The sequence below is a fragment of the Hyla sarda genome, chromosome 1 (genome assembly GCF_029499605.1).
Source record: "Hyla sarda isolate aHylSar1 chromosome 1, aHylSar1.hap1, whole genome shotgun sequence".
NCBI lineage: Eukaryota > Metazoa > Chordata > Amphibia > Anura > Hylidae > Hyla > Hyla sarda.
Genome location: NC_079189.1, coordinates 441,381,003 through 441,408,621, shown reverse-complemented (window position 1 = coordinate 441,408,621; position 27,619 = coordinate 441,381,003). Strand labels below are relative to the sequence as shown.

General features: G+C 42.0%; 1 protein-coding gene across 4 annotated transcripts in view; it reads right to left on the bottom strand.

Annotated features, from left to right (window-relative positions):
- Positions 1-4,118: 4,118 nt before the first annotated feature.
- Positions 4,119-27,619, bottom strand: part of TANGO2 (transport and golgi organization 2 homolog) — a 217,248-nt gene continuing 193,747 nt past the window's right edge. For all 4 annotated transcript variants that reach the window (XM_056532606.1, XM_056532610.1, XM_056532598.1 and 1 more), the window contains exons 7-9: positions 14,568-14,721; positions 9,947-10,051; positions 4,119-4,774 (exon numbers count right to left, since the gene is read on the bottom strand). In XM_056532606.1, the coding sequence (XP_056388581.1) occupies positions 4,654-4,774; positions 9,947-10,051; positions 14,568-14,721 (380 nt within the window). In that variant the 3' untranslated portion in view covers positions 4,119-4,653. The remainder of the gene's footprint in view (positions 4,775-9,946; positions 10,052-14,567; positions 14,722-27,619) is intronic.

Here is a 27,619-nt window from a genome sequence, read left to right as displayed (position 1 = left end):
GCAGTAACTCACCCACAGCCACTGTCCCTACCTATTGCCCAGCACTCACCAAAATTGCAGTCAAGGTGATTCTTTTATTCACATGACAGGGTATCAAGAACAGGACGCATTTCAACAATATGCCTTCCTCTGCTGTCTAACATGAGGTTTGTCTGACTAGTTTTATACATATGAGGAGGCGCCCATTAATGATGTCATGCTCCGGCCGGCACGTCGGGCATTATGTCAGTAATCATGGAAACATATAAACATAAACACAGTGACAGGGGGATCGGATAACAGTATACAGTAATGGTCTAATACATGGAGCAGCCAGAGGACACATATTGTAACTGTATAAATCTGACACCACTGGCAGGTGGGTCTATCGGTGTATTGTAAAACTGTATGTACAGAATTCAAAGCAATTGTCCAGTATACTGTAAGCACATCAGTAGATGGTGATTTCATAGTAAAAAGGGCTGTATGCATAAGCCACCGGCATGTATCGCTGTGCAGATTGTGCATAGAAGCGCTAGTGAACGTCGGGAGCACAGCTCTCTCATAAGAGGAAAGTTGCCATCCTGGGAGCAATAGTACTGCAGTTTCTCCTAATGAAAAATGGTAAGTCCATAGCACTTTGACATTATAGAGAGTAATATATGCCACCAGTTTCTGTATGCAGCTCTGTAAACCGTTTGCTATGGACATACCACTATTCATTGGGAGAGTCTGCAGTACTACTGCTGCCAGGATGGCAAGTTCCCCCGATGAGAGAGCCGTGATCCCACTGCTGACTAGCGCTTATATGCACAGACTGCACAGGGATACTAGCTGCTGGACACTGTATACAGCTCTCTATATTGTAAAAGTGATATGGACTTACCATTTTTCATTAGGAGAACCTGCAGTACTACTGCTCCCAGGATGGCAACTTTCCTCTTATGAGAGAGCCGTGTTCCCGACGCTCACTAGGGCTTATATGCGTGATCTGTACAGCGATACATGCCGCCGGCTTATGCATACAGCCCTCTTTACTATGAAATCACGATCTAGTCATATGCTTACAGCATACCACTGGACTTGCCGATCTGCAATACTGGACAATTGCTTTAAATTCTGTATATACAGTTTCACAATACGCTGATAGAACCGCCTGTCAGTGGTGTTACATTATGTGTCCTCTGGCTACTCCATGTATTAGACCATTACTATATACTGTTATCCGATCGCATTGTCACTGTGTTTGTTTATGTTTACATGTTTCCATGACTACTGACGTCATGCCCGACGTGCCGGCCGGAGCATGATGTCATTAATGGCACCTCCTCACATGTTCAAAACTAGCGTCAGACAAACCTCATGTTAGACATATTGCTGAAATGTCCTGTTCTTGATACCTTGTCATGTGAATAAAATCATCACCTTGACTGCAATTTTGGTGAGTGCTGGGCCTTTTTCATACTATTAGTGCTATTCTGTCATGTGCACCACCACCACGGAACTGCCATAACCTTCCTAAGTATTGCCTAACCGTCCGAAGTGACAGATCGACAACCACAATAACAAACCCTCCCTGCTAAGTGCTGGGGCAGCATTGTCAAAATAATAAAATACAAAACAGTTGGGAAACAGCTGTAGGCACACAAACTAACAAAGATACACTAAGACACACACAGTCAAATTTAAGTCAAACTAGACAAGGTCGGTACCAGCAAATAGTGGAGTTCAAGGACACAAAGCAAGAGAAGAGTCAAGGGAAAAGCTAAAGATTGATATACAAGCAGCTATCCAGTAAGCAGGAGGTGTCAGTTAAGGTATAACCTTTCATGGATGCTGGACGGATCAATGCTCCTAGCTTATATAGGAAGGTGATCAGGGATACCCCTTCCTGATAAGTATCAGAGCTAAGAACCACACCCAGACAACACGGGAGCTCCAATCATGCTGATCTCAACTCTACCCAAGCTCTGCAGACCATGCAAGTAATTACAATGCAGTTATATCCAGTGACTCACAGGTGACTCCTTGCAGTTGTTTTCTTTCTGGCTCAGACCACCATGAAGACTTCTTTCAACCCTGACTCGCTTCTGCAGAATCTGCCAAACATCTTAAGTTCTGAACTTTTCCAGCACATTAAACACCTTTCACTACCCTCAGTGCCCCAAATAATGGCTTCCTTGGCGCCATATATAGTATGAGTGAGGTGGAAAGGGGAACGGATATTGGGTGGAAGCAGGTAGGTAGGTCCCCAATGGGTAGGTAATCCCTCCCCATTAGGTAGATGCCTCCAGAATATGGGTAATTTCCACTCATTAGATAGAAGGCCCCAGTAAGCAATATCCCCCAATTCGGTAATGCCCCTAGAAGGTATGTAATTTCCCCTGATTAGGTAGATGCCCCAGTAGGTAAATCACCTTTCCCTTCCCCCATTTGGTTAAGTCTCCAGTGGGTAGATAATTCCTGCCATTAGACAGATAAATTCCCTAGTAGGTAGCTACCCCCACTAGATAGATAATTCTTCCCCCACATTAGGTAGAAGCCCAGAGTAGGTAGATCATTTTCACTCCTAGTAGGTGATAGCCCACAGTAGGCAGATAAGTCCCTCGCTATAAGGCAAAAGTCCCCAATAGGTATATAATTTCTCCCCATTAGGTAGAATTTAATTAGGTAGATAACCCCAAGATAGGGTAGTAGAAAGGTAATTTTCCCCAATAACACCAAAATAATAACAATCATGCTCACCTTCCATCTGCTCCCATGCTGATGCCAAACCTTCTTCTGACTCCACTCTGTGCTAAATCTCCTGGTGCAGCTCAGGACTTCTCCTGCAGGCTGTGTGTGATGAAATACATCATTGTGCGCTGCTGGCAGCAGAAGCCATGCGTCACTGCACAGCAGCAGGTAGTCTGGAAGTCCCTGCTTCTTAATGTACATTCTGTAGAATGCCTGATTCTGTACAATAATGTACGCATCGACATTTACATAACATTCTTTTGTTCCACGAAGAATTTTGCTCCCAGTGCTACTGACCAAAGGTAACCACAACCAACAATTTTGTAATGTTTGAGCCACAACCCAAAATCTTTTACTTTTACTATGTTGAAGAGGACAAGAGATTTAGGCCATTTTATTTTTTAAAGAATATCAAAGTGCAGTAAATCACCTAGATTACTGTTCTTTTTAATTATTTTGTAATAGATACATCTTTTTATTTAATTTTTTCTAAATTATTATAGGGGTAGCCATCTTGCCTGAACTGTTTTTAACAGCATTTAGTGAAATGCTTTACAGCAAGCCAATTGGACACGGGCACAATAGTTTAACCCAATTCATTTGTATGGAAGAAGTTCCTAGGCATGCTGTGTAAGCTGTGCAGATGTCATTGTACAGGGAAAGGGAGGCTGAGCTCTGGGAATCTTTTGTAAATGGTATGTTCTCTATACAGTCGTGTCACCTTTTACTTTAATCCCCTCTGTGATGATAAGGAGGACACTGCTTGAAAGTGACCCAAAATTCTCACAAATATGTTTAATATTTTCTGATGTCACATTACGTGAAGTAGGAAGAGATCCCATAGTCTGGCACTGGTATCTTCAGCAGGGATCGTGCTAACATTCTATCCTGCTGAGGGGCAGAAATGATGTTATGTCCATGTATGTTAACACTTTCATTTATTTGGGATTTCAGATAAACTGGCACTTTGGTGGTCCTTAACGCACCACATTATCACATATTTCCATATGTATAATTATAGCAATATTTCCCCTTTAACTAGTGATAAAACTGTATCTTGTAAAAGCTTGGCATTTTAATTTAAAGCCATTTCAAAAGGAAGCGGCGCTCTCTTAACAGCCATTGCTAATATTAGTTAATATCTTGCCTCAAGATCAGTCATTAAAGGATTACTCTGGCTCTAAGACATCTTATCCTCTATCCAAAGGATAGGGGATAAGATGTCTGATCGTGGGGGTCCTGCCACTGGGGATCCCCGCTATCTCGCATGCAGCACCCACCTCTTGGAGCTCCCAGAGGTGGGTGCTGCATGCAAGATAGCGGGGGTCCAAAGTGGCGGGACCTCTGCGATCAGACATGTTATTTCGTATCCTTTGGATAAGGGATAAGATGTCTTAGGGCCGGAATACCCCTTTAAAGTCCAACACTAGCCTTTGGTAAGAAAATAAACCATGATGACTCATGGAAGGGACATTAATGCTATCTTGTCCCATGAAAAATCTCAGCATAATGATGTGCTTACATTATTAGCCATATCATTTATTGATGCATGATCTTAAAGCAAAACTAGAAAATACAAATCACATTGCCGTCTTTCACTTTACACATACAATACTGAAAAACTTTACATAATTTTCACGTTTTTTCCTACCCATAATACTTTTTACAACATTTGGTGCATTACTGATGTGCTTGCTGCAATAAATAAGTCAAAGTGAAAAGAAAAAATTTGGAGACGAGAAACAATATTTCCCACTGTGTTGGTTGTGCTTCCACTTGCACTGCTGGATTTCTTTTGGTTCTCTGGCTTTTGTGCTGGTTAAGAAAGTGATTTTAATATTTGAATATGTTTTAGTATTTTTTAGGCACCAGAAGTTCAGCATGTTCGATATGTATGTGAACCCTTAGTTAACAGAGATGTTTCATTATGGTGAGGTGCTAGTGTTGTAGCTTAAACTGATGAGTGCTAATTTTCCACTGAGTGATGTCACAGTTTAGCATCGTGCGTTCTGTGAACGTCACATGTCCTTCTCCATCAATGAGAACTATGGTGTTGGTCCTAAAAGAAAAGAAATTCTGACATTAGAAAATTTCAGTTTAAAGAAAACGATTGATGAATCAGAATAGTGTACATTATAGAGGACAATATTGTTAATTCTGGAGGATGACAAAACCACCTGAAGATAACCACAAGAGAAAATACAGACTGGCATGACATGTCACTTTGGAGCAGCCAACAAAATGCTCAAATCTGTATTAGTCGTGCTCCCAAAAGTGTGGCAGAAACAAGCGAAATACATCAGTAGATTTAACCCCTTCATGACCCAGCTAATTTATTTTTCTAGCTCACATGTTTTTTCCTCCTTACATTCTAAGACCCCTAACTTTTTTATTTTTTGACTGACAAAGTTGCATTAGGGCTTATTTTCTGTATGGAGAGTTCTAATATCCGCTGATACACTTTTTTTTTATCATACAATGTATTACAAAGTCAGCAAAAAATTATATGTAGGGCAAAACCTAAAAAAATATGGAATTGCACAATTTTGTAGGGCAATAATTTTTGGGGAGTTCAAAATATGGTAAATCTGACATGCCATCTTTATTCTCTGCGTCAGTACGATTCCAATGATACCAAACTTGAATAATTTTCGTTTCGTTTTATGGTATTCATTACCATGTTCTCACCCCTATTACTGTTTCATTTTTCCTCTTACGGAGCAGTTTTAGGTTTGTTTCTTTGCGCCATGAGCTGTAGTTTTTAACGGTACCACTTTTGTGTAGTTCTGGCTTTTTGATAACTTTTTATAAATTTTTTTTGGGATGTAATGTAACCAAAAATCTGCAATTTTGTTTTTTGGATTTTTTTGCATTAAGCCGTTCACCATGCAGGATCAGAAACATAATAATTTAATAGTTCGGACAATTATGCACGCGATACTAAATATGTGATTTTCCGTTTGTACAGTGTTTTATTTAAAAAAAAAATAGGAAAAGGCAGGGGATTTGAATTTTTATTAGGGGAGGGATTTTTTTAATATAAAAAAATAATTGATTTTAAAATTGTACTTTTTTCATACACATTTTTTGCCCCCCCCCCCCCCATAATCAGATGGCTTACCTAGATCAATGTAATGCTATTGCATTACATTGATCCATGAAATCTGTGCTCGATTGCTAAGGGCTGACAAAGGGAGCCCTAAGCAATCAAAGAGCCAGGAAAGACACAGAGAACAAGGTAAGGCCTCAGGCTTCCCTAGCAACCCATAGCCCCCGCCTGCGATGTAATCATGTTTAAATACTGTAATCTGTATAGATCATGGTATTTAAACAGTTAAATGATGGACATCGGAGCGATCTCCAATGTCCATCATTACCGGCAGATGTCAGCTCCCCTACATAATGAGGTGCAGGTGAGGAGTTAGTTAGTCCAATGCTAGACATTGTTCAGTCTAGTTCCAATAAGGCTCCTGAGCAACAGCTAAGCTTAGGTGTGCTGTATGTTGTGTGCTCTGAGGAGAGGCCTACTTCAAATCTAATCTCTCAAGAAGGCAACAGGGCTCCCAAGGGGTTACGCTGCACTCCCACATCAAAGGCTAGCTGTATGTGTAATACCATATGCACCAGCTCAGTAAAGACAGTTATCTGTAACCTGACGTCGGTGTGTTCATTTACTCCCCATGTCTGGCCCAGGAGAAGCTGTCCCAAACCTCGGACCATGTTTAGGATAACTGTGCCCTGGCATCACAAAGTGATCAGTTATTTCCACCAACACCACCCTGTGTCACCTCAAAACTTGGTTGTCACGAGCAGGATAGTTGCTGTTCATGAGCCAACACCACAATGGCAAGGATACCAGGGACGACTGAAACAAGACTGTCACAGCCACACTGCATCCCCCTTGCTGTCAGGTGTATGTGACAAAACGCTCTTTGCGCATGATGTGATGCTACTAGGTTTCTAATGTTATAAAGCTCTAGAAGAGTAATAAAAGTGTCGCCGTCACAACTGCTTTCAGGGTGTTGACTGGTCTTCCAGAATTTGCATTAACCTGTTCAGAATAAAATAAATATCAAGGAAATAGGTGACTGCTCTTCATGTTCTTGTATGGCTTGAAGACTATTGATACTGTCATAACATTTTTACTTCTATGTATTACAGTTTTGAAAATGAATGCAAGTAAATTAAATATAAATGGTTTGATAATATTTCAGAAATCTTTCATGCACATGCTGCATTAGTCTCTCCACTTTTAGTCACATGGTTGCATCGTTCAACAAATGTGAGGGACAACTTGTCCCTAGTGACAAATACATTACCATAGCCTTCTGCTACTGGAGGATACAGCAATGGATAAGTCATGGATAAAATATGGATGCCAAGTAATCAGCTGGGGACAAATGAAAAGTAAGTATAGAAGGGACATTTGCATCTGTGTTCCCAGTGTGCTGATCCATTTAACTCTTATGCACTTAAGTTCTGCAGGCTAGGAAGTTATAGAATCTTGAAGTAGTGCAGCACGCTGCATCATCACATCATTTTGCGCACAATCCACAAACCAGAAGAGACACTTTTACTATGTGGAGACACTAAGGGGGCACTTACAAGCGTACCTTGCAAATCACTTGCATTCCATTGCACTGCAAATAACACTTGCAGACTACTACTACTGTTACAAAGTGTTCTCTTCCAGCATAGCAACACTTGGACAGGCAGGTCATGATCTGTACCGTACAGCAAAGGATGTGGCTGAAGAGTCAAAGAATCCCAGTATCTTCTCTAAAAGGGGATACTAGAAATCTTTTTAGCCAGCAGTCATATCCTCTGCTCATCCAGCTGTATTAGTCCCTGTTAGAATGTGCACTGACACTCCAAGCCAAGCCAAAGTTTCCTAATTAATAATTTTTTGATCCTGCTCCTTGAAAAAATCCTGCATATGCTGCTGAAGTAGAGTAGAGTGCATAGCTTTATGATTTTTACAAAAAGTTTGGAGCACATATAAACAAATAGACAACCTCTTGGTTTCTAGAATCAGAATGTGAAAAGTGCTGGTATACAATCTCCAAATTGTTAGTCACTGTCTAGTATAGCGCAGGGTCCCTAGCTGTGCTGGGCATCGGCACAAAGCAATAACTGCACTGTTAATGCCAGCGGGTTAGGGGTGGGCATGGGCACTGTTGCTACCAGTGATGCTGCATTGTGTTTTTGGAGAGGTATTTTGTGTTGCACTGCATTATTTGGTACTGCTAGAGAGGTATTGTGTGCTGGAATGTGATACTTGGCAACACTAGAGTTATATTTTGTGCAACACTGTGGTATTTGTTTTGCAATGCCTGAAGGGTATTTGTTGCTGCACTGTGGTGTTTGTTGTGCACTTCCTGAGAGGTATTTTGTGCTGCACTGTGATGTTTGTTTGTATTGCCTGATATGTATTTCATGCTGCACTGTGGTGCTTGTTGTGCACTGCCTGAGAGGTATTTTGTGCTGCACTGTGATGTTTGTTTGTATTGCCTGAGAGGTAGTTCATGCAGCACTGTGGTGCTTGTTGTGCACTTCCTGAGAGGTATTTTGTGCTGCACTGTGGTGTTTGTTTTGCACTTCCTGAGAGGTATTTTGTGCTGCACTGTGGTGTTTGTTTTGCACTTCCTGAGAGGTATTTTGTGCTGCACTGTGATGTTTGTTTGTATTGCCTGATATGTATTTCATGCTGCACTGTGGTGCTTGTTGTGCACTGCCTGAGAGGTATTTTGTGCTGCACTGTGATGTTTGTTTGTATTGCCTGAGAGGTAGTTCATGCAGCACTGTGGTGCTTGTTGTGCACTTCCTGAGAGGTATTTTGTGCTGCACTGTGGTGTTTGTTTTGCACTTCCTGAGAGGTATTTTGTGCTGCACTGTGGTGTTTGTTGTGCACTTCCTGAGAGGTATTTTGTGCTGCACTGTGATGTTTGTTTGTATTGCCTGATATGTATTTCATGCTGCACTGTGGTGCTTGTTGTGCACTGCCTGAGAGGTATTTTGTGCTGCACTGTGATGTTTGTTTGTATTGCCTGAGAGGTAGTTCATGCAGCACTGTGGTGCTTGTTGTGCACTTCCTGAGAGGTATTTTGTGCTGCACTGTGGTGTTTGTTTTGCACTTCCTGAGAGGTATTTTGTGCTGCACTGTGGTGTTTGTTTTGCACTTCCTGAGAGGTATTTTGTGCTGCACTGTGGTGTTTGTTTTGCACTTCCTGAGAGGTATTTTGTGCTGCACTGTGGTGTTTGTTTTGCACTTCCTGAGAGGTATTTTGTGCTGCACTGTGGTGTTTGTTTTGCACTTCCTGAGAGGTATTTTGTGCTGCACTGTGGTGCTTGTTGTGCACTTCCTGAGAGATATTTTGTGCTGCACTGTGGTGTTTGTTTTGCACTTCCTGAGAGGTATTTTGTGCTGCACTGTGGTGTTTGTTTTGCACTTCCTGAGAGGTATTTTGTGCTGCACTGTGGTGTTTGTTTTGCACTTCCTGAGAGGTATTTTGTGCTGCACTGTGGTGTTTGTTTTGCACTTCCTGAGAGGTATTTTGTGCTGCACTGTGGTGTTTGTTTTGCACTTCCTGAGAGGTATTTTGTGCTGCACTGTGGTGCTTGTGCTTCACCACAGTATTTGTTTATTGGTAAGGCACGTGGGTTGGCTGGTTAGGCCTGAGTGGAGAAAGCTCGAAAAGCCCTGCTGTATATTATGCCTGGAATTCAGCTAAAAAAGAACATTTGGGAGGATTATTGTAATCAGCTAAGAGATGCTCACAGACTGAGGGATCACCTCACAATGCTAAGTTTGCTGTGCAATTTGACAACAAGTTCTATACACCAACAAAAAAGGTTCTGTTTTAGCAAACTGAGCAATACCTTTGGGGTTCCATCTTTTATCTCTCTTGTTGCTGAAATATGTTTGAGAACTGCAATTACTTTACATTTTTCCTATTACAATTACTACCAAACTGAGCTGCCCCTATAAGCGGTTTTTGCTTATTCTTATAAAGCTATGGACTTAGGGGGAGATTCATCAAAACTTGTGCAGAGGAAAAGTTGTCTAGTTGCCTATCGCAACCAATCAGATCGCTTCTTTCAATTTTGAAAAGACCTCTGAAAAATAAAAGAAGCGATCTGATTGGTTGCTATGGGCAACTTTTCTCAGCACAAGTCTTTATGAATCTCCCCCTTAGTGTTAATTTAACATTTGGTAATACACTAAACATACCTCGTTCCATAGCCTGGGCAACGAACACAAACTGCAGAATAGCTGTTTAGGATTGGACGAACAAACTCTTTTCCCTGTTCTTCTATAGCTGGGTCTGGTAACTGCCTGGAAGACAAATTCAGATCATTGATGAACTAATGTAAAATGAAAAATACCCTCGTATTGCAGTATTCAGCATTAATGTAATTCACATTGCACCCACAAAATCTGACATCAACATTATCACATGTATGAAACTAAAATGAAATGGTGATTTCTTCTTACTGAACAGCACTAGAGGGAGCTCAGAGTACAAGAACAACACTACGCAAGTTCACTATCTGCACCAAGCCAGGAAAGAAAATGCAAGGTAAATGTATGAGGATGAGAATGTCAATATGTTTAATGTGATCCAATCAAACTCAAAAGAAAGGCTTAGTAAGGATGTGCCTAAGATCTCCAGGGGAGCCTGATGTGTAATGGTCTAAAAGGAAAATATTCTAAAATCATTGGGGGAGATTTATGAAAGGATTTAGACTGGTTTTCCTGTCTAAAATTGTCGCACAGATAGTCGCAGTCTAAATATGTGCGACTTTTTTTGCGACTTTTGCTTTAGAGGATTTTTAGAACATGATGCATTCTAGTCTATTTTAGATGGAAAAATGCATTGGTGCTGAATTTATCAAAAGTGACTTTTCAGCGACAAGTCGCATCGGCCGAAAGTACGTCGAAATGTCAGACCATGCTGGAGCAGTTTAAATATAGTCTAAACTGTAGATCCTGAAGTCTGTGAGCGGAATTTATAAAGAGCCGTGCTCCTTTTGATAGATTAAGCGCACAATAGACCGGCCTAACCCTCTGTAGGTTGGTCTATATTGATGCGGGAAATAGACAGTTTTGATAAATCACCCCCCCATTGTGTCTGATGTTGTTCCTTATTTTATTAATGTTTCTGGTTAGCAGTCACTAACTGATTTGTCATATATCTATATATAATAACCATTGCAGGCAGCCTGAACATTTTGTTTAAAATATTATTTTAGCTAGAGAACCCGTTTAAAGTCAATGTCACCTAGATATTTTTAATCTTTGCTGATCAGATCCAGATACTGAAATATAATATTTGTTTTTAAATTGTTTCTATTTTCTGATTGTACTTTTTTTTTTATTTACGTTTTTATATATTATTATGGGGGCAGACTAAGCTGTTTTTAAAGGGGTACTTTACTGGAAAAAATGTTTTTTAAATCAACTGGTGCCAGAAAGTTTAACAGATTTGTAAATTACTTCTGTTTAAACATCTTAATCCTTCAAGTACTTATCATCTGCTGTATGCTCCACAGGAAGTTCTTTTCTCTTTGAATTTCCTTTCTTTTTGAATTTGCTTTCTGCTGACACCGCTGTCCATTTTAGGAACTGTTTGGAGCAGGACAGGTTTTCTATGGGAATTGGCTCCTGCTCTGGACAGTTCCTAAAATGGACAGAGGTGTCAGCAGAGAGCACTGTGGTCAGACAGGAAGTTCTTTTCTTTTTGAATTTCTATGTAGCATACAGCAACTGATAAGTACTGGAAGTATTAAGATTTTTAAACAGAAGTAATTTACAAATCTGTTTAACTATCTGGCATTAGTTAATAAAAAAAAAAAAAATTAAAAAAAATGTTTTCCAGTGGAGTACCCCTTTAAATCGCATTTAGACATATACCTCTAGAAATATATTTAGACAGATACAAAAGACTGGAGCTGACCCTAAAAAAAAAGTGTTTTCTAGACATGCTGTATGACCTGTGCATAGGTTATTCCACAGGGAGGGAGGCTGAGCTCTGAGGTCCAGATACAGTGGTCCCTCAACATACGATGGTAATTTGTTCCAAATGAATAATCGTTAGTTGAAACGATCGTATGTTGAGGGATCCGTGCAATGTAAAGTATAGGACAGTGGTCTCCAATCTGTGGACCTCCAGATGTTGCAAAAATACAACTCCCAGCATGCCCGGACAACATCTGGAGGTCCGCAGGTTGAAGACCACTGGTTATAGGAGGTTATGTTCACCTGTCCCCGCCGCTCACCGCTGCCCACCGCTCACCACTGCCCTGGATGTCGCCCTCCATCGCAGCAGCCGCGTCCTCGGACCGTCCCTGCTGTGTCTCTTCATCGCCGTCATCACGTCGCTGTGCACGCCACTCCTATTGGATGACGGGACGGCATGTGCGATGACGTGATGACGACGATGGAAAGCGCCGGCAATGCAGGGGATACCGAAGAGGACGGTCCGGAGCGCCGGTACAGGTGATCGACACCCACCGGACCACACAGGGCACCTTAAACGGCTATCGGACAGCAGCTGAAGCAGTATGCGCTGCCGGATAGCCGTTTATGCGATGGCCCCGACATAAAAAAGCATCGTATGTTGATGCTGCCTTCAACATGCGATGGCCTCTGAGAGGCCATCGTATGTTGAAATGATCGTATGTCGGGCCACCGTAGGTCGGGGGGTCACTGTATTGTGAATAGTGTCCTATCTATATACTGGTATCACCATTCACTGTATTGCTGTACAAATCACCTTCCAGCAGCCTCCTCCTTATCTACACAGACTGAACAGGAAGCCTCAGATAGAAAAATAGAAAATTAGAAAAAAAAGTCACCTAAATATTTGTAGGTTAACAACTTGATTTTAACAATAGGTCATTTTCTGATGACATATTCCTTTGAAACCCATACAAGGCGTATGTAATAATCTTCTCATTACAACTATTGGTACCTTTTACCTTTTTGTTTGTTTTATAGGATGCAAGCCTCAAAAATAAGGGCAAGCAGTTTTTTCTGTTATGTCAAAAACTCTAGGGCTGCTATTACCTACAGGGGCTGCTGCTACCTATAAGGGGCTGCTACTACATACAGGGGCACTGCTGCTAGTATGGTATGTATGTAAAATTTTAATGTTGTGATTATTAACAAATAATACATTTATACTATTAATTAATATGTAACTGCATACCACATAAGAATATATACTGCTACCTACATGTATTTCCTGAACAAAAAAGACCAAAAACAAACAAACAAAATGTTGATTGGCTGCTGCCTGGTTGTAAGCCTGGTTGTAAAATCAAAGAAAACATTGCCACGTGAGTATAGCTCTGCATCTCATCGTTTAACTACGACTACATGACTAAAGAACTCTTGTAAGGCAGCTCTGAAGTATGGAATGAAAACAGAAGAAATAGCTGCACATTGCATTTCTGCTTGGCTTAACCCCTTAAGGACCAAGGACGTACCGGTACGTCCTTGGTCCTGCTCTTCCGATATAACGCGGGGTTACACAGTAACCCCGCGTCATATCATGGCGGGCCCGGCGTCATAGTGAAGCCGGGACCCGCCTCTAATAGCGCGCAGCGCCGATCGCGGCGCCGCGCGCTATTAACCCTTTAGCCGCGCGCTCAAAGCTGAGCCGCGCGGCTAAAAGTGAAAGTGAAAGTTCCCGGCTAGCTCAGTCGAGCTGTTCGGGATAGCCGCGGCTAATCGCGGCATCCCGAACAGCTGACAGGACAGCGGGAGGGCCCCTTCCTGCCTCCTCGCTGTCCGATCGCCGAATGACTGCTCAGTGCCTGAGATCCAGGCATGAGCAGTCATCCGGCAGAATCGTTGATCACTGGTTTCTTATGAGAAACCAGTGATCAACATAGAAGATCAGTGTGTGCAGTGTTATAGGTCCCTATGGGACCTATAACACTGCAAAAAAAAAGTGAAAAAAAAAAGTGAATAAAGATCATTTAACTCCTCCCCTATTAAAAGTTTGAATCACCCCCCTTTTCCAATAAAAAAAAAAACACAGTGTAAATAAAAATAAAAATAAACATATGTGGTATCACCGCGTGCGGAAATGTCCGAATTATAAAAATATATCATTAATTAAACCGCTCGGTCAATGGCGTGCGCGCAAAAAAATTCCAAAGTCCAAAATAGTGCATTTTTGGTCACTTTTTATATCATTTAAAAATGAATAAAAAGTGATCAATAAGTCCTATCAATGCAAAAATGGTACCGTTAAAAACTTCAGATCACGGCGCAAAAAATGAGCCCTCATACCGCCCCATACACGGAAAAATAAAAAAGTTATAGGGGTCAGAAGATGACAATTTTAAACGTATTAATTTTCCTGCATGTAGTTATGATTTTTTCCAGAAGTCCGACAAAATCAAACCTATATAAGTAGGGTATCATTTTAATCGTATGGACCTACAGAATACATATCAGGTGTCATTTTTACCGAAAAATGTACTACGTAGAAACGGAAGCCCCCAAAAGTTACAAAACAGCGTTTTTTTTTCAATTTTGTCGCACAATGATTTTTTTTCCCGCTTCACCATAGATTTTTGGGCAAAATGACTGACGTCATTACAAAGTAGAATTGGTGGCGCAAAAAATAAGCCATCATATGGATTTTTAGGTGTAAATTTGAAAGAGTTATGATTTTTTAAAGGCAAGGAGCAAAAAACGAAAATGCAAAAACGGAAAAACCTCCGGTCCTTAATCTAGTAACATTGCTACTTTTAGAAAAGGTTGGCCTTCCTGAGACCAAGAGACAGAACTGCTGCTGCGGCACTTTCATATAAAATGTAGGTCGTTTTGTTCTTACGGTTCTTCATTATTCATCACTTTAATGAGCTCTTGTACTAGGTCTTCTCTAGCAATGTCCTGGCTCTTTTTGATGATGTCAGCAAAAAGATTTTTTCCATGTTGGAGTTTCTTCCAAGGGGTATCTAGCAGGCTGCAGCTCAAGCCATACAGTCCTGAGGGAGATATCAAAAAAGTAACATAAAAGGTAAAATAAGACACCAACAAATAGAAAACAATAGTGAACAATTTGTAACCTTTCCTCAGATAACCAGTGTAACAATGAAACATTATTACTGTATTCATGATGTGTATTATTAATGTAACTGATTACCAACACCACTTAATAAAGCTTCACTTGCTAATGTTAATATACACTGCTCAAAAAAACTAAAGGGAACACTTAAACACAATGTAACTCCAAGTCAATCACACTTCTATGAAATCACACTGTCCACTCAGGAAGCAACACTGACTGACAATAAATTTCACATGCTGTTGTGCAAATGGAACAGACAACAGGTGGAAATTATTGGCAATTAGCAAGACACCCCCAATAAAGGAGTGGTTCTGCAGGTGGTGACCACAGACCACTTCTCAGTTCCTATGCTTCCTGGCAGATGTTTTGGTCACTTTTGAATGCTGGCAGTGCTTTAGTCTACAACCAACACAAGTGGCTCAGGTAATGCAGCTCATCCAGGATGGCACATCAATGCGAGCTGTGGCAAGAAGGTTTACTGTGTCTGTCAGCGTAGTTTCCAGAGCATGGAGGCACTACCAGGAGACAGGCCAGTACATCAGGAGACGTGGAGGAGGCCATAGGAGGGCAACAACCCAGCAGCAGGACCGCTACCTCTGCCTTTGTGCAAGGAGGAGCAGGAGGAGCACTGCTAGAGCCCTGCAAAATGACCTCCAGCAGGCCACAAATGTGCATGTATCCACTGAAACGGTCAGACAGACACCACGAGGGTGGTATGAGGGCCCCGACATCCACAGGTGAGGGTTGTGCTTACAGCCCAACACCGTGCAGGATGTTTGGCATTTGCAAGAGAACACCAAGATTGGCAAATTCACCACTGGCACCCTGTGCTCTTCACAGATGAAAGCAGGTTCACACTGAGCATGTGACAGAGTCTGGAGATGCTGTGGAGAACGTTCTGCTGTCTGAAACATCCTCTGGCATGATCGGTTTGAGGGTGGGTCAGTAATGGTGTGGGGTAGCACCATGTGCTTGCCAGAGGTAGCCTGACTGCAATTAGGTACCGAGATGAGATCCTCAGACCCCTTGTGAGACCATATGCTGGTGTGGTTGGCCCTGGGTTCCTCCTAATGCAAGATAATGCTAGACCTCATGTGGCTGGAGTATGTCAGCAGTTCCTGCAAGAGGAAGGCATTGATGCTATGGACTGGCTGCCTGTTCTCCAGACCTGAATCCAATTTAGCATATCTGGGACATCATGTGTCGCTCCATCCACCAACGCCACGTTGCACCACAGACTGTCCAGGAGTTGGCGGATGTCCCTGGCTGGGGGGGGGGGGGAATCAAAGCTATACCCATTGTGTGGGATAGAACAAAATAAACCTTTACTTACCTCCTGCGCTCCCATGGTGCCTCTGATGTCCTGCTCCGGTCCCCCGATGTGATCATCTTCCTGAGCTGCAGTGCGACGTGTGGTCCCCTGGAAATACCTGGGCCCAGTATGTCATATTGCAGCTTAGCTCAGTCGAAATCAAAGATATGCCCATTGTGTGGGATAGAACAAAAAAAACCTTTACTTACCTCCTGCGCTACTGTGGTGCCTCTGGTGTCCTGCTCCGGTCCCCCGATGTGATCATCTTCCTGAGCTGCAGTGCGACGTGTGGTCCCCTGGAAATACCTGGGCCCAGTATGTCATATTGCAGCTTAGCTCAGTCGAAATCAAAGATATGCCCATTGTGTGGGATAGAACAAAAAAAACCTTTACTTACCTCCTGCGCTACTGTGGTGCCTCTGGTGTCCTGCTCCGGTCCCCTGATGTGATCATCAGCCTGAGCTGCAGTGCAACGTGTCGTCCCCTGGAAATACCTGGGCCCAGTAGGTCATATTGCAGCTCAGCGAACCGCTGACTGCAGCAATGTCCCACCTCAACAAACGGTTCTCTGAGCTACAGTAACACACACTGGGCCCGGGGAAACAGTCACGCTGTCGCTCAGGAAAACAATCACTCTGGGGACCGGAGCAGAACACCGGAGGCACCACAGGATTGCTGGAGGTAAGTAAAGCTTTATTTCGTTATATACCAAACAATGGCCATAGCTTTGACCCCCCTCGACACACACCTGTTGGATAACCACTTTAACACATGTCTCTTTGCCCATTTTGTGCAAGTGCAATGCTACATTAAAGAGAAATTATTAGTTTGCTAGAAACATATTTTAAATATTTCTAAAGTATTGCCGTTTTAACACCAGTCAGCTTACTTCTTTATCTTTACAGTGTAGGCTGGAAGGTCGGCAGAGTCATTACATACCGATAGCCGCCAAAGCTAGGATTCTAGTATACAAGGGTTACAGCACTGCTGGAGAATAGATTAAGAAAGAGAGTGTGTGCTAACAGATATGGTTTTGAATGTTATTCCCCTGCACTTCTTACTGTATGTCTCTGGGTGAAGGACTACACTACACAGTTTTTTCTTCAGACTGTGTTTGTTTATGTACATTGTCTTATGTCCATTAGCACCCATTCACTGCATTTACCCTAAAAAGTACACACCTTATTGCATACACGGCTATATTTTTATCAATATAGAGCTTTTCAACATAATAAATAAATAGATAGATACATCTTTAAAAAAAACATAGGCATGCATTTGTATAAGCCATAAGTGAAAGTATTGTTCTTTAATACTATTTAATACTAGTAAGTATGAGGGTAGCCACTGATGATGTCATTGCCCTGCAACTACAGCCAATAGCTTCACTCACTGAGGGTTTTGGCAACTGCTTCCAAATTCCCTGGCAGCATTTGTCAAAGAAATCTGAAGGGAGAATACTGCACCAACCTTCCTTAGAAAACAAGCATGCACAGATAATGTGCCTTTTCCTTAGAAGAGAAAAAAAATATTTGTTCCTGATTATGTACATTTGTCCACTGACAAACAAATGATCAGTCCATAATTTTAATGGTAGGTTCATTTGAACAGTGAAAGACAGAATAACAACAAATAAAATCCAGAAAACGGTTTCAGATAAGTTAGGAATTGATTTTTATTTGATTTTCAGTGAAATAAGTATTTTAACCCCTATCAATCAAGATTTCTGGCTCCCACTTGTCTTTTATACAGGTAACAAGCAGAAGTTAGGAGCACTCTCTTCTTAAAGAGAGTGCTCCTAGTCTCAGCTTGTTATCTGTATAAAAGACATCTGTCCACAGAAGCAATCAATCAGATTTCAAAATCTTCACCATGGACAAGACCAATGAGCTGCCCAAGAAAGCCAGGGTCAAGATTGTAGACCTACACAAGGGTGGAATGGGCCAAAAGACCATAGACAAGCAGCTTGGTTAGAAGTTTACAATAGTTGGTGTGATTATTTGTAAATGGAAGAAACACATAGCTATGAATTACCATCGGGTGTGGGCTTCACCTCATGGAGTTTCAATGATCATGAGAATGGTGAAAATCAGCCCAGAACTACAGGGAAGGATCTTGTCAATGATCTCAAGGCAGATGGGACCATAGTCACCAAAAAATTAGTAACACACTACGCCTTGAAGGACTGAAATCCTGCAGTGCCCACAAGGTCCAACTGCTCAAGAAAGCACATATACAGGCCCATCTGAAGTTTGCAGATGAACATCTGATTCATTCAGCAAAATGCAACTTAATTATGATTTAAATTTAGTTCAGAGGTGTGTGAATGTTGTGAGATTAACCCCTAGAAGCCTCAGATAAATGCCCCCTGATCATAAGATTTAGAACCCTTGAGTGAAAAATCTACACCACCTATTGAAAGAAAGCTACCGCCCAGTTGGCTACAGGAGGAAATGTGTAGATTTGCAGCCAAAATGTAAAATCCCTATATCTTGGGAACTAAGGGAGTGTAGAAACAAAAATGAATTGTAAGTTGTAATTTATAGTTGTTATCAGGGTACCAGAGGCTACAAACTGAAATACCTACATTTTTTTTTAAACTTCCCATAGGTCTACAGGGTGGGCCATTTGTATGGACATTAATAAAATGGGAATGTTTGGTGATATTAACTTCCTGTTTGTGGCACATAAGCATATGTGAGGGGGGGAAACTTTTCAAGATGGGTGGTGACCATGGCGGCCCTTTTGAAGTCAGCCATTTTGAATCCAATAGGAATAGGAAGAGGGTCATGTGACACATCAAACTTATTGGGAATTTCACAAGAAAAACAATGATGTGCTTGGTTTTAATGTAACTTTATTCTTTCATGAGTTATTTACAAGTTTCTGACCACTTATAAAATGTGTTCAATGTGCTGCCCATTGTGTTGGATTGTCATTGCAACCCTCTTCTCCCACTCTTCACACACTGATCGCAACACCTCAGGAGAAATGCTAGCACAGGCTTCCAGTATCCGTAGTTTCAGGTGCTGCACATCTCAAATCTTCACAGCATAGACAATTGCTTCAGATGACCCCAAAGATAAAAGTCTAAGGGGGTCAGATCGGGAGACCTTGGGGGCCATTCAACTGGCCCACGACAACCAATCCACTTTCCAGGAAACTGTTCATCTAGGAATGCTCGGATCTGACACCCATAATGTGGTGGTGCACCATCTTACTGGAAAAACTCAGGGAACGTGCCAGCTTCACTGTATAAAGAGGGAAACACATCATCATGTAGCAATTTCGCATATCCAGTGGCCTTGAGGTTTCCATTGATGAAGAATGGCCCCACTATCTTTGTACCCCATATACCACACCATACCATCAATTTTTGTGTTCCAACAGTCTTGGGGGGATCTATCCAATGTGGGTTAGTGTCAGACCACTAGCGGTGGTTTTGTTTGTTAACTTCACCATTCATATAAAAGTTTGCCTCATCACTGAACAAAACCTTCTGTGTAAACTGAGGGTCCTGTTCCAATTTTAGTTTTGCTGATTCTCCAGCACCTGAAACTACGGATACTGGAAGCCTGTGCTAGCATTTCTCCTGTGGTGTTGCTATCAGTGTGTGAAGAGTAGGAGAAGAGGGTTGCATTCACAATCCAACACAATGGGCAGCACATTGAACACATTTTATAAGTGGTCAGAAACTTGTAAATAACTCACGAAAGAATAAAGTTACGTTAAAACCAAGCACATCATTGTTTTTCTTGTGAAATTCCCAATAAGTTTGATGTGTCACATGACCCTCTTCCTATTGAAAAAACAAAAGTTGGATTCAAAATGGCCGACTTCAAAATGGCCACAATGGTCACCACCCATCTTGAAAAGTTTCCCCCTCACATATCCTAATGTGCCACAAACAGGAAGTTAATATCACCAACCATTTCCATTTTATTAAGGTGTATCCATATGAATGGCCAACCCTGTACTTTAACATAAAGTGTAAAGTCATGTTCAGTAAGGTCTTATTTTTATTGAGCAACTAAATGTACACTGTTAAAGGGGTACTCCGATGGAAACATTTTTTTTTTAATCAACTGGAGCCAGAAAGTTTAACAGATTTGTAAATTACTTCTATTAAAATAGTTTTTCCCTCCAGTACTTATCAGCTGCTGTATGCTCCACAGGAAGTTCTTTTCTTTTTGAATTTCTTTTCTGTCTGACCAAAGTGCTCTCTGCTGACACCTCTGTCCATGTCAGGAACTGCCCAGAGCAGGAGAGGTTTGCTATGGGTATTTGCTTGTACTCTGGACAGTTCCTGACATGGACAGTAGTGTCAGTAGAGAGCACTGTGGTCAGACAGAAAATAAATTTAAAAATAAAAGAACTTCCTGTGGAGCATACTGGAATAATTAAAGGGGTTATCCACCATAAGGTGATTTTAGTATGTACCTGGCAGACAGTAATGGACATGCTTAGGAAGGATCTGTGCTTGTCTTGGGGCTAAATGGCTATGTTGTGAGATTACCAAAACACTGTGGCTAGCTTTTTGTGAACTGGTATTTCCTGTTAACTTTTTCTTTTTTTGACTATAAATCCTACACTTCCATCTTCCTCCCTCCCACGCATCAGCCACTCCACCCATTGAAACATAAATGAGCTGCATCCATTCAAATCAGTGTGGTTTTCAATCAGGGTGCCTACAGCTGTTGCATTAGTTGCAGATTGATCTCTACCCCACCAAGCGATTGCTCCACCCATTGAAGCAGACAGGCTCCCTGTCATCAGCTGACTAGTGAGTCAGGTCTCGGCCGCATTGCAAGCTGGGACAACAGTCATTTTGTATGCTGATAAAAATAAATATTTGAGTCAAAATCACAGAAGAATTGTGAGAAAACCGTCACACACAGGTACAGACACTGTATTATGAACTACACTAACTATACAGCCCCTGTAGCATAGTCAAATTAAAAAAAATCCTGGAATACCCCTTTAAGATTTTTTAATAGAAGCAATTTACAAATCAGTTTAACTTTCTGGCACAAGTTGATTTAAAAAAAAATTGTTTTACACCGGAGTACCGCTTTAACTGTAAAAGTTAATACATAAAAAAGTGTTTAATAACAATAGAAAACTTTACTCTGTACAGTGGTGCCAGTTTACCACGTATACAATGTGGTCCATGTTAAACATGGTAACATCTGCTCTGTGTTTATATGTTTTTTTTCTAGGTTCATGTGGATTTCCTTCCACATTCCAAAAATTATTTGGAGGTTTATTGACTTTCTATGATCATATGTCTGTATGTATAGTTGGAAGAAGGAAATTCGACAATATGATCCACTGGGGCAGGGAAAGAAGAGTGTTTATGTTTCATGTACTGTTGTGTCAGTGTTATAAAAATAAGACAGAGTACCAAGAATGCATATACCGTATTTTTCACCATATAAGACGCACTTTTTCTTCCCCAAAAATGGAGGGGGGAAAGTTGGTGCGTCTTATAAGGCGAATACACACCTATCGCGGCGGTCCCTGCGGCCATCAACGGACGGGACCCGCGGCTAATATAGGACATCACCGATTGCGGTGATGCCCTGTATTAACCCTTCAGATGCGGCAATCAAAGCTGACCGCCGCGTCTGAAGTGATAGTAACCCGGCTGTTCAGTCGGCTGTTCGGGACCGCCGCGGTGAAATCGCGGCGTCCCGAACAGCTTACAGGACACCGGGAAGGACCTTACCTGCCTCCTCGGTGTCTGCTCCGTGCTGGGATCCCCTGCATGGCCGGCACTCTCCTTCGTCGACATCACGTCATCGCGCATGCCGTCCTGTCATCCAATAGGAGCGGCGTGCGTAGCGACGTGATGACGGCGACAGAGAGCGAGGATACCCGGCAGCAGAGATGTTCCAGAGCGACGGGGACACCCCGGGGACGCGGCGAAAGCGATGGAGGGCGACATCCAGGGCAGCGGTGACGGGGTCGGAGCGGTGGGGACATGTGAGTATTACCTCCTATACCAGTGGTCTTCAACCTGCGAACCTCCAGATGTTGCAAAACTACAACTCCCAGCATGCCCGGACAGCAAACGGCTGTCCGGGCATGCTGGGAGTTGTAGTTTTGCAACATCTGAAGGTCCGCAGGTTGAAGATCACTGTCCTATACTTTACATTGTATTTGGTTCAGAATCTTTATATTCTAGATTTTTATCCTATAAAATTAGGTGCGTCTTATATGCCGGAGCGTCTTATATGACGAAAAATACGGTAAATGATTGTATTAGTAAGCATGCAATCAATAAAATAAACACATAAATCAAGAGTGTCATGTGTACACTACTGTATATATTATTTAAAGCGATAAAGGAAGAAAACCAAGCACTTCATTTGCTCAGTACTCACCAGGGCTTGTATGTCTGCACCACAATTTCCATTACCTTTAAGAATACTATAAATGCTATCAGACATTTCCCTGCGTCATGTTATAGTACTCTGAACTCAAGCCTGTCACCTCAAATATAACAGAACTAGAGTCGCATACACAATGCACTTGACTGTCTTTGGAGAGCCCAAGTTAACCATTAAATGCCAGTCTGTGCTTTCAAGTGTAACGGAAAGGAATGACAATGTGCAACGGATCAGCATGGGATATATTTCAGAAAGCAGCTAGTAAAAAAAACCTGATTTGGTAGTGAATTGCAACAACAGGGAACATCCGTGAAGCAATCACAAGAAAATCCCTACTGGTCTTAAGCCTTCTTTTCCTCATCTATTGGAGACAGATAACATTTTGCACTTGAATTGAATGCCCTTTCAATGGCTCCCCAGCTAATCTTGCATCATTAGGCATGCTATAAACATACTGGGTTTACAGAGAGCTAGACTAAATATTGCACACTTAAAAGCCTAGAAAAAAGGTTTGTATTTTTATTCCAGAAACTATGCCTCTCTAGTTTGTGGGCAGCGCCTCGTATTGCAGCTAAGCCTCCATCACTCAAAAGGAGCTGAGCTAAAATACCAAAAACATCTCATGGAGAGTGGCATGTTTTTTTGTTTTTCTTTTTTAAAAAGGAATAGCAAACTTTTTTTTTTAATTACCTCATAAAATTCCTTTAAATGAGTCCTCTAAGCTAAAACTTTTAACCCCCCTGTGCCCGGGCTGTAAAACTATACATAATAAACTTTCACTTACCTACCTACGTTCCCCCGTTGTTCCGATATCGCCGTCCCGTTCTCCGGTCCCGGTCTCTTCCACTTCCTGCGGGTCGGTGACTTCACTCTGCGCTCAGCCTATCAGCGGCCGCAGCAATGTTCCGTCGCGGCCGCTGATAAGCTGAGCGCAGAGTGAAGTCACCGACCCGAAGGAGAGATAGCTGACAGGGACCGGAGCACGGGCAGCGATATCGGAACAACGGGGGATCATAGGCAGGTAAGTGAAAGTTTATTATGTATAGTTTTACAGCCCGGGCACAGTGGGGGATAAAATATTTCAGTTGGAGAACTCCTTTAAGATTAGAGAACTCATATGATCAAATGGCTGCTCTGCATCCTCCAGTTACACCACACTCAGGGTAGCTAGCAACAAGTGCAATACTTCATTTAACACATGCATTTTCATCTGCAATTATCAAAAATGCAGCTGCAATTTGTTTTTGTTTTGTTTTTTTGCAGTAATTTTTTTTTTTTTTATCACATAAAATAATATATGCCAACAAATTTTACAATGTGAGAACCCAGCTTTGGGGTGTGTTTAAAAACAGGAAAAAAACAGTCATGAATGATCATTTTGGCTAAAAGCAACATGTGAATTTCTGTGGATAAACTGAAAGGCTGACTTTATTTGATCCGCTTACAATTCTAAGCTTGATATTTTTTTTTATAAACTTTATGATTGTAGTGTATAAATGTAATTGAGAGACATGTCAGCAATAGCTTTGTGCTTCTCTGCTCATGATGGCAGTAAGTTTTAGAGATTGTTTTACCATCATACCTGTAGGCTAAAAAGAAAAAAATGAATAAAAATACATTTTACTTTTTAAGGTGCTTATTTGTTTAGGGAGAAGCTCTGTTTTAAAAATGGAGCTATACAAAGATCTGAACAGTTGCAAATTCTGAAGTTTACTTATGGACTCCCCCCAGCAGCAAATTGGCTAAGCCATTATATAAGAGTTTAATAAAGATAACTGGGAGATCATTACTGTCTAATGAGGGCACCAATTAGATAATGCAGAAAGTGAAGTAGGTCAGCAGATCAACTGCATAGTTATAGAATCATAAACAGCTATTTAAGAAATGCTATTCCTTCTTAATATGGGGAATACAATATGCAGAAAATTCACACTGGATTCACTACAGCTCAACTGTTACTAAAATTACATGCAACTGGCTGCTTGGAAAGCTTAATAATATACCGTAATCTTGCATTTGTATCTGTTCTTTTGTTACAGTGACATCCAAAAAAAAAAAAGCATCCGCGAAAATAATCTCAAAATTGTACAATTTTATTTGGTTAAAGTGGTACTGCCATTGGAAACAACTTTTTTTTTTTTCCCATTTACTACTTCCATAAAAACTAAGCATTTTCCTAATATACTTCATTAAAAAAAATTGATTGCTAAAGATGTGAAAAAATTGTTTAAAAAAAAAGGGCCACCAGGGGTCTCTGTCTCTTTAATTTTGCAAACGAACCCTGGTAAGTCTTTTGTCCATTTTGGACCATTTTTCTAAATGGGAGTGCGGTTATCTCCCAGCTGTGTCTCAGAACACTGTATAATCCAGCTTTCACCATTATGAGCTGAACCCCTGTGAAATCCAGATAGGTTCCACATGGCTGCTTTAGAGTTATATAAGGCATGCACTTTAGGCAGAAAGCTTTGCAAATGTAAAAATGTTTGTGCGGACCTCATGGCAAGGGAGAGGGAGGAAAGGAGCAAGTTTGTTATGGTCCTAAAGAAACACCTCCAGCTTTTAGGAGGTCTGCAAGCAGAATGAGCATAGTAAGACATAGATCAAAAAGTTTTTTACATAAATAATATGTATAACATTTCCGAGCTTTAAAAAGCTCTGCATTATACCTTTCCCCTATTTCCCCTAGCTCACACTGTATTCGCTCCCGGCAGGAGAAAATGGGTGTTCCCCAGCAGGTGCAACATCACTGAAGCCTGTGAGAGCCGTTCCTTGCCATGCCCCGCACGCACTTCCTGAGTTTGGACTTTTGCAAGTCTGGGTGGAGACCAAACTAACTGTTTGACTTGCACACAATCACATTAAAAACATATAACGATTGAGAATTTTAAACACAAGTAAATAGAAAATTGTCTTATAAAAACATAAGGAACAATATATTAAAAGTTTAGTTTGGTGACAGATACTCTTTAAAGATAATAAGGCTCAAATTTGATGAAGACATTTTTGATATCCAAAGGTATACAACTTGTACAAAAAAATTGTACTTTAGTGTTAAGGTAAGTTCACATCTACATGGTCAATTCTGTTTTTTTTTTCTCTGTCATAGAAGCATAAAAGTGGAAATGACACAGTACCAAATCTGCCACATTTTACTACATTTTTCCTGCCTTTCCAACACACATGTGAACAATGACATTGGTGGAGCTTGCTACTTTCTTTTTCCAACACATTCCCACTACTATCCCTTTAGAACAGCGTTTTTTCAACCAATGTACCGCGCACATCGGTAGGTGTGCTTCAGTGCTCCCGTGTGCTGGCTAGATGGCCTTCCTGTCCATAAGATGTTGTCCTATGGAAGAATATGTGACAGTGAACGTCACTCTGCTTTTACATTGCATTACACTGTGCTCAAGCAAGGAGCGCAGGCCCAGTGAAGGAGGCAGAGTGACGTGTATCATAGGTAGTGTTCCGGAGCAGGATGTGGATCCCCTAACCTATGTGGCTGATGACACGGACTGTATCGTGGAGCAGAGTCTAAGGTGCCGCTGGTCTTCACCAGAGCCCACTGCAAGGCAGGATGGGCTTGCTGCTCCAGGCGTTACCCCCGACACGGCTTGACCACACAGGTAACTGGGCAAGGCAAGGTACCAGACGATGAGGCAGTAGCGTAGTCATATGTAGCAGAAGGTCAAGGCAGGCGGTGCAAACCTAAATAACGTAGCGGGATGGTCTGGATACACGGGTAAGGCAAACAGGCAATATGGAATGCTTAATCTCAGGCTAGGGGCACTGAAGATCCGGCAGGGAAGTGTGGGAGGTGCAGGGACTTTATAATGTAGTGTCAGGTGTAACAACTAATTATGGGCGTACTTGAAATTCCAGAGCTCTGGCGCGTGCGCGCCCTAGGGGACGGGGACGCACGCGCCGGAGCTGAGACACAGAGTAGGAGGCAGCGGCGGAGCGTGGTGAGTGACGGGTTGGGTTTCGCATGCAGGTGCGTCCCACGATGCGAATCCTAGCCCCGCTGGCAGTAGGGGACACAGGGACAATGCGCTCACGGTCAGTGCTTGCGGCTGGAAAACAGAGTGTGACAGCACCACACCCCCCTTTGGTCTCCCCCTCCTTTTGCAGTTGATACATTTTTTGAGAAGGTCCTGGTCAAATATATTGTCCTGCGGTTCCCAAGGCCTCTCCTCTGGACCGAATCCTCCCTAATCCACAAGAAACAAGAGTTTTCCTCTGACCAGCTTGGAGTCTAACAACAAAAAGGAGTTCCTTAACAACAAAAATATGAGGAGGTACCAGAGATGGGGGAAGGTGAGATGTCCTTTTGAGAAAAAAAAAAACGATTGTGGATGACAGGCTTCAAGAGGGAGACATGGAAGGAATTCGGGATCCGGACAGATGGAGGGAGTAAGCCACGGGATTAAGTCATTTTTTGACTTTATAGGGACCCAAATAGCATGGACCCAGTTTATAAGAGGGTACCTTAATGCAGATATATCTGGAATACAACCACACTCTGTCCCCAGGAGAGAATTTGTGAGGAGGGCGTCTTTTCTTGTCCGCTTGTGACTTCATATGGGTCGTGGCATATAAAAGGGAGTGACGAGTCTTCTGCCAGATGGAGGCGAAATTCCACACTAGTTCGTCAGCCATAGGAACTCCGGAAGAAGAAGACAAGGGAAGAGGAGGACGAGGATGAAGCCCATAGACCACAAAGAAGGGTGAAGTGCCAGTGGATTCAGAATTCCTATTGTTGTAGGAAAACTCGGCCCAGGGTAGTAAATCGGCCCAGTCGTCCTGACGAGCAGAGACAAAATGGGTGAAGATAGTCCCCCAGGATCTGGTTCACCTTTTTGACCTGACTATTGGATTGAGGGTGGCAAGCTGAGGAGAATACAAGTTTTACTTGGAGATGTGAGCAGAGGGCCCTCCAGAATTTAGAAATGAACTGGACTCCCCGGTCGGAGACGATATGAGTAGGCAATCCATGGAGACAGAAGATATGACAAAGGAATAGCTTGGCAAGCTGCAGTGCAGATGTTAAACATGGCAAGGGCACAAAATGAGCCATTTTGGAAAATCAGTCCACGACAACCCAGATGGCC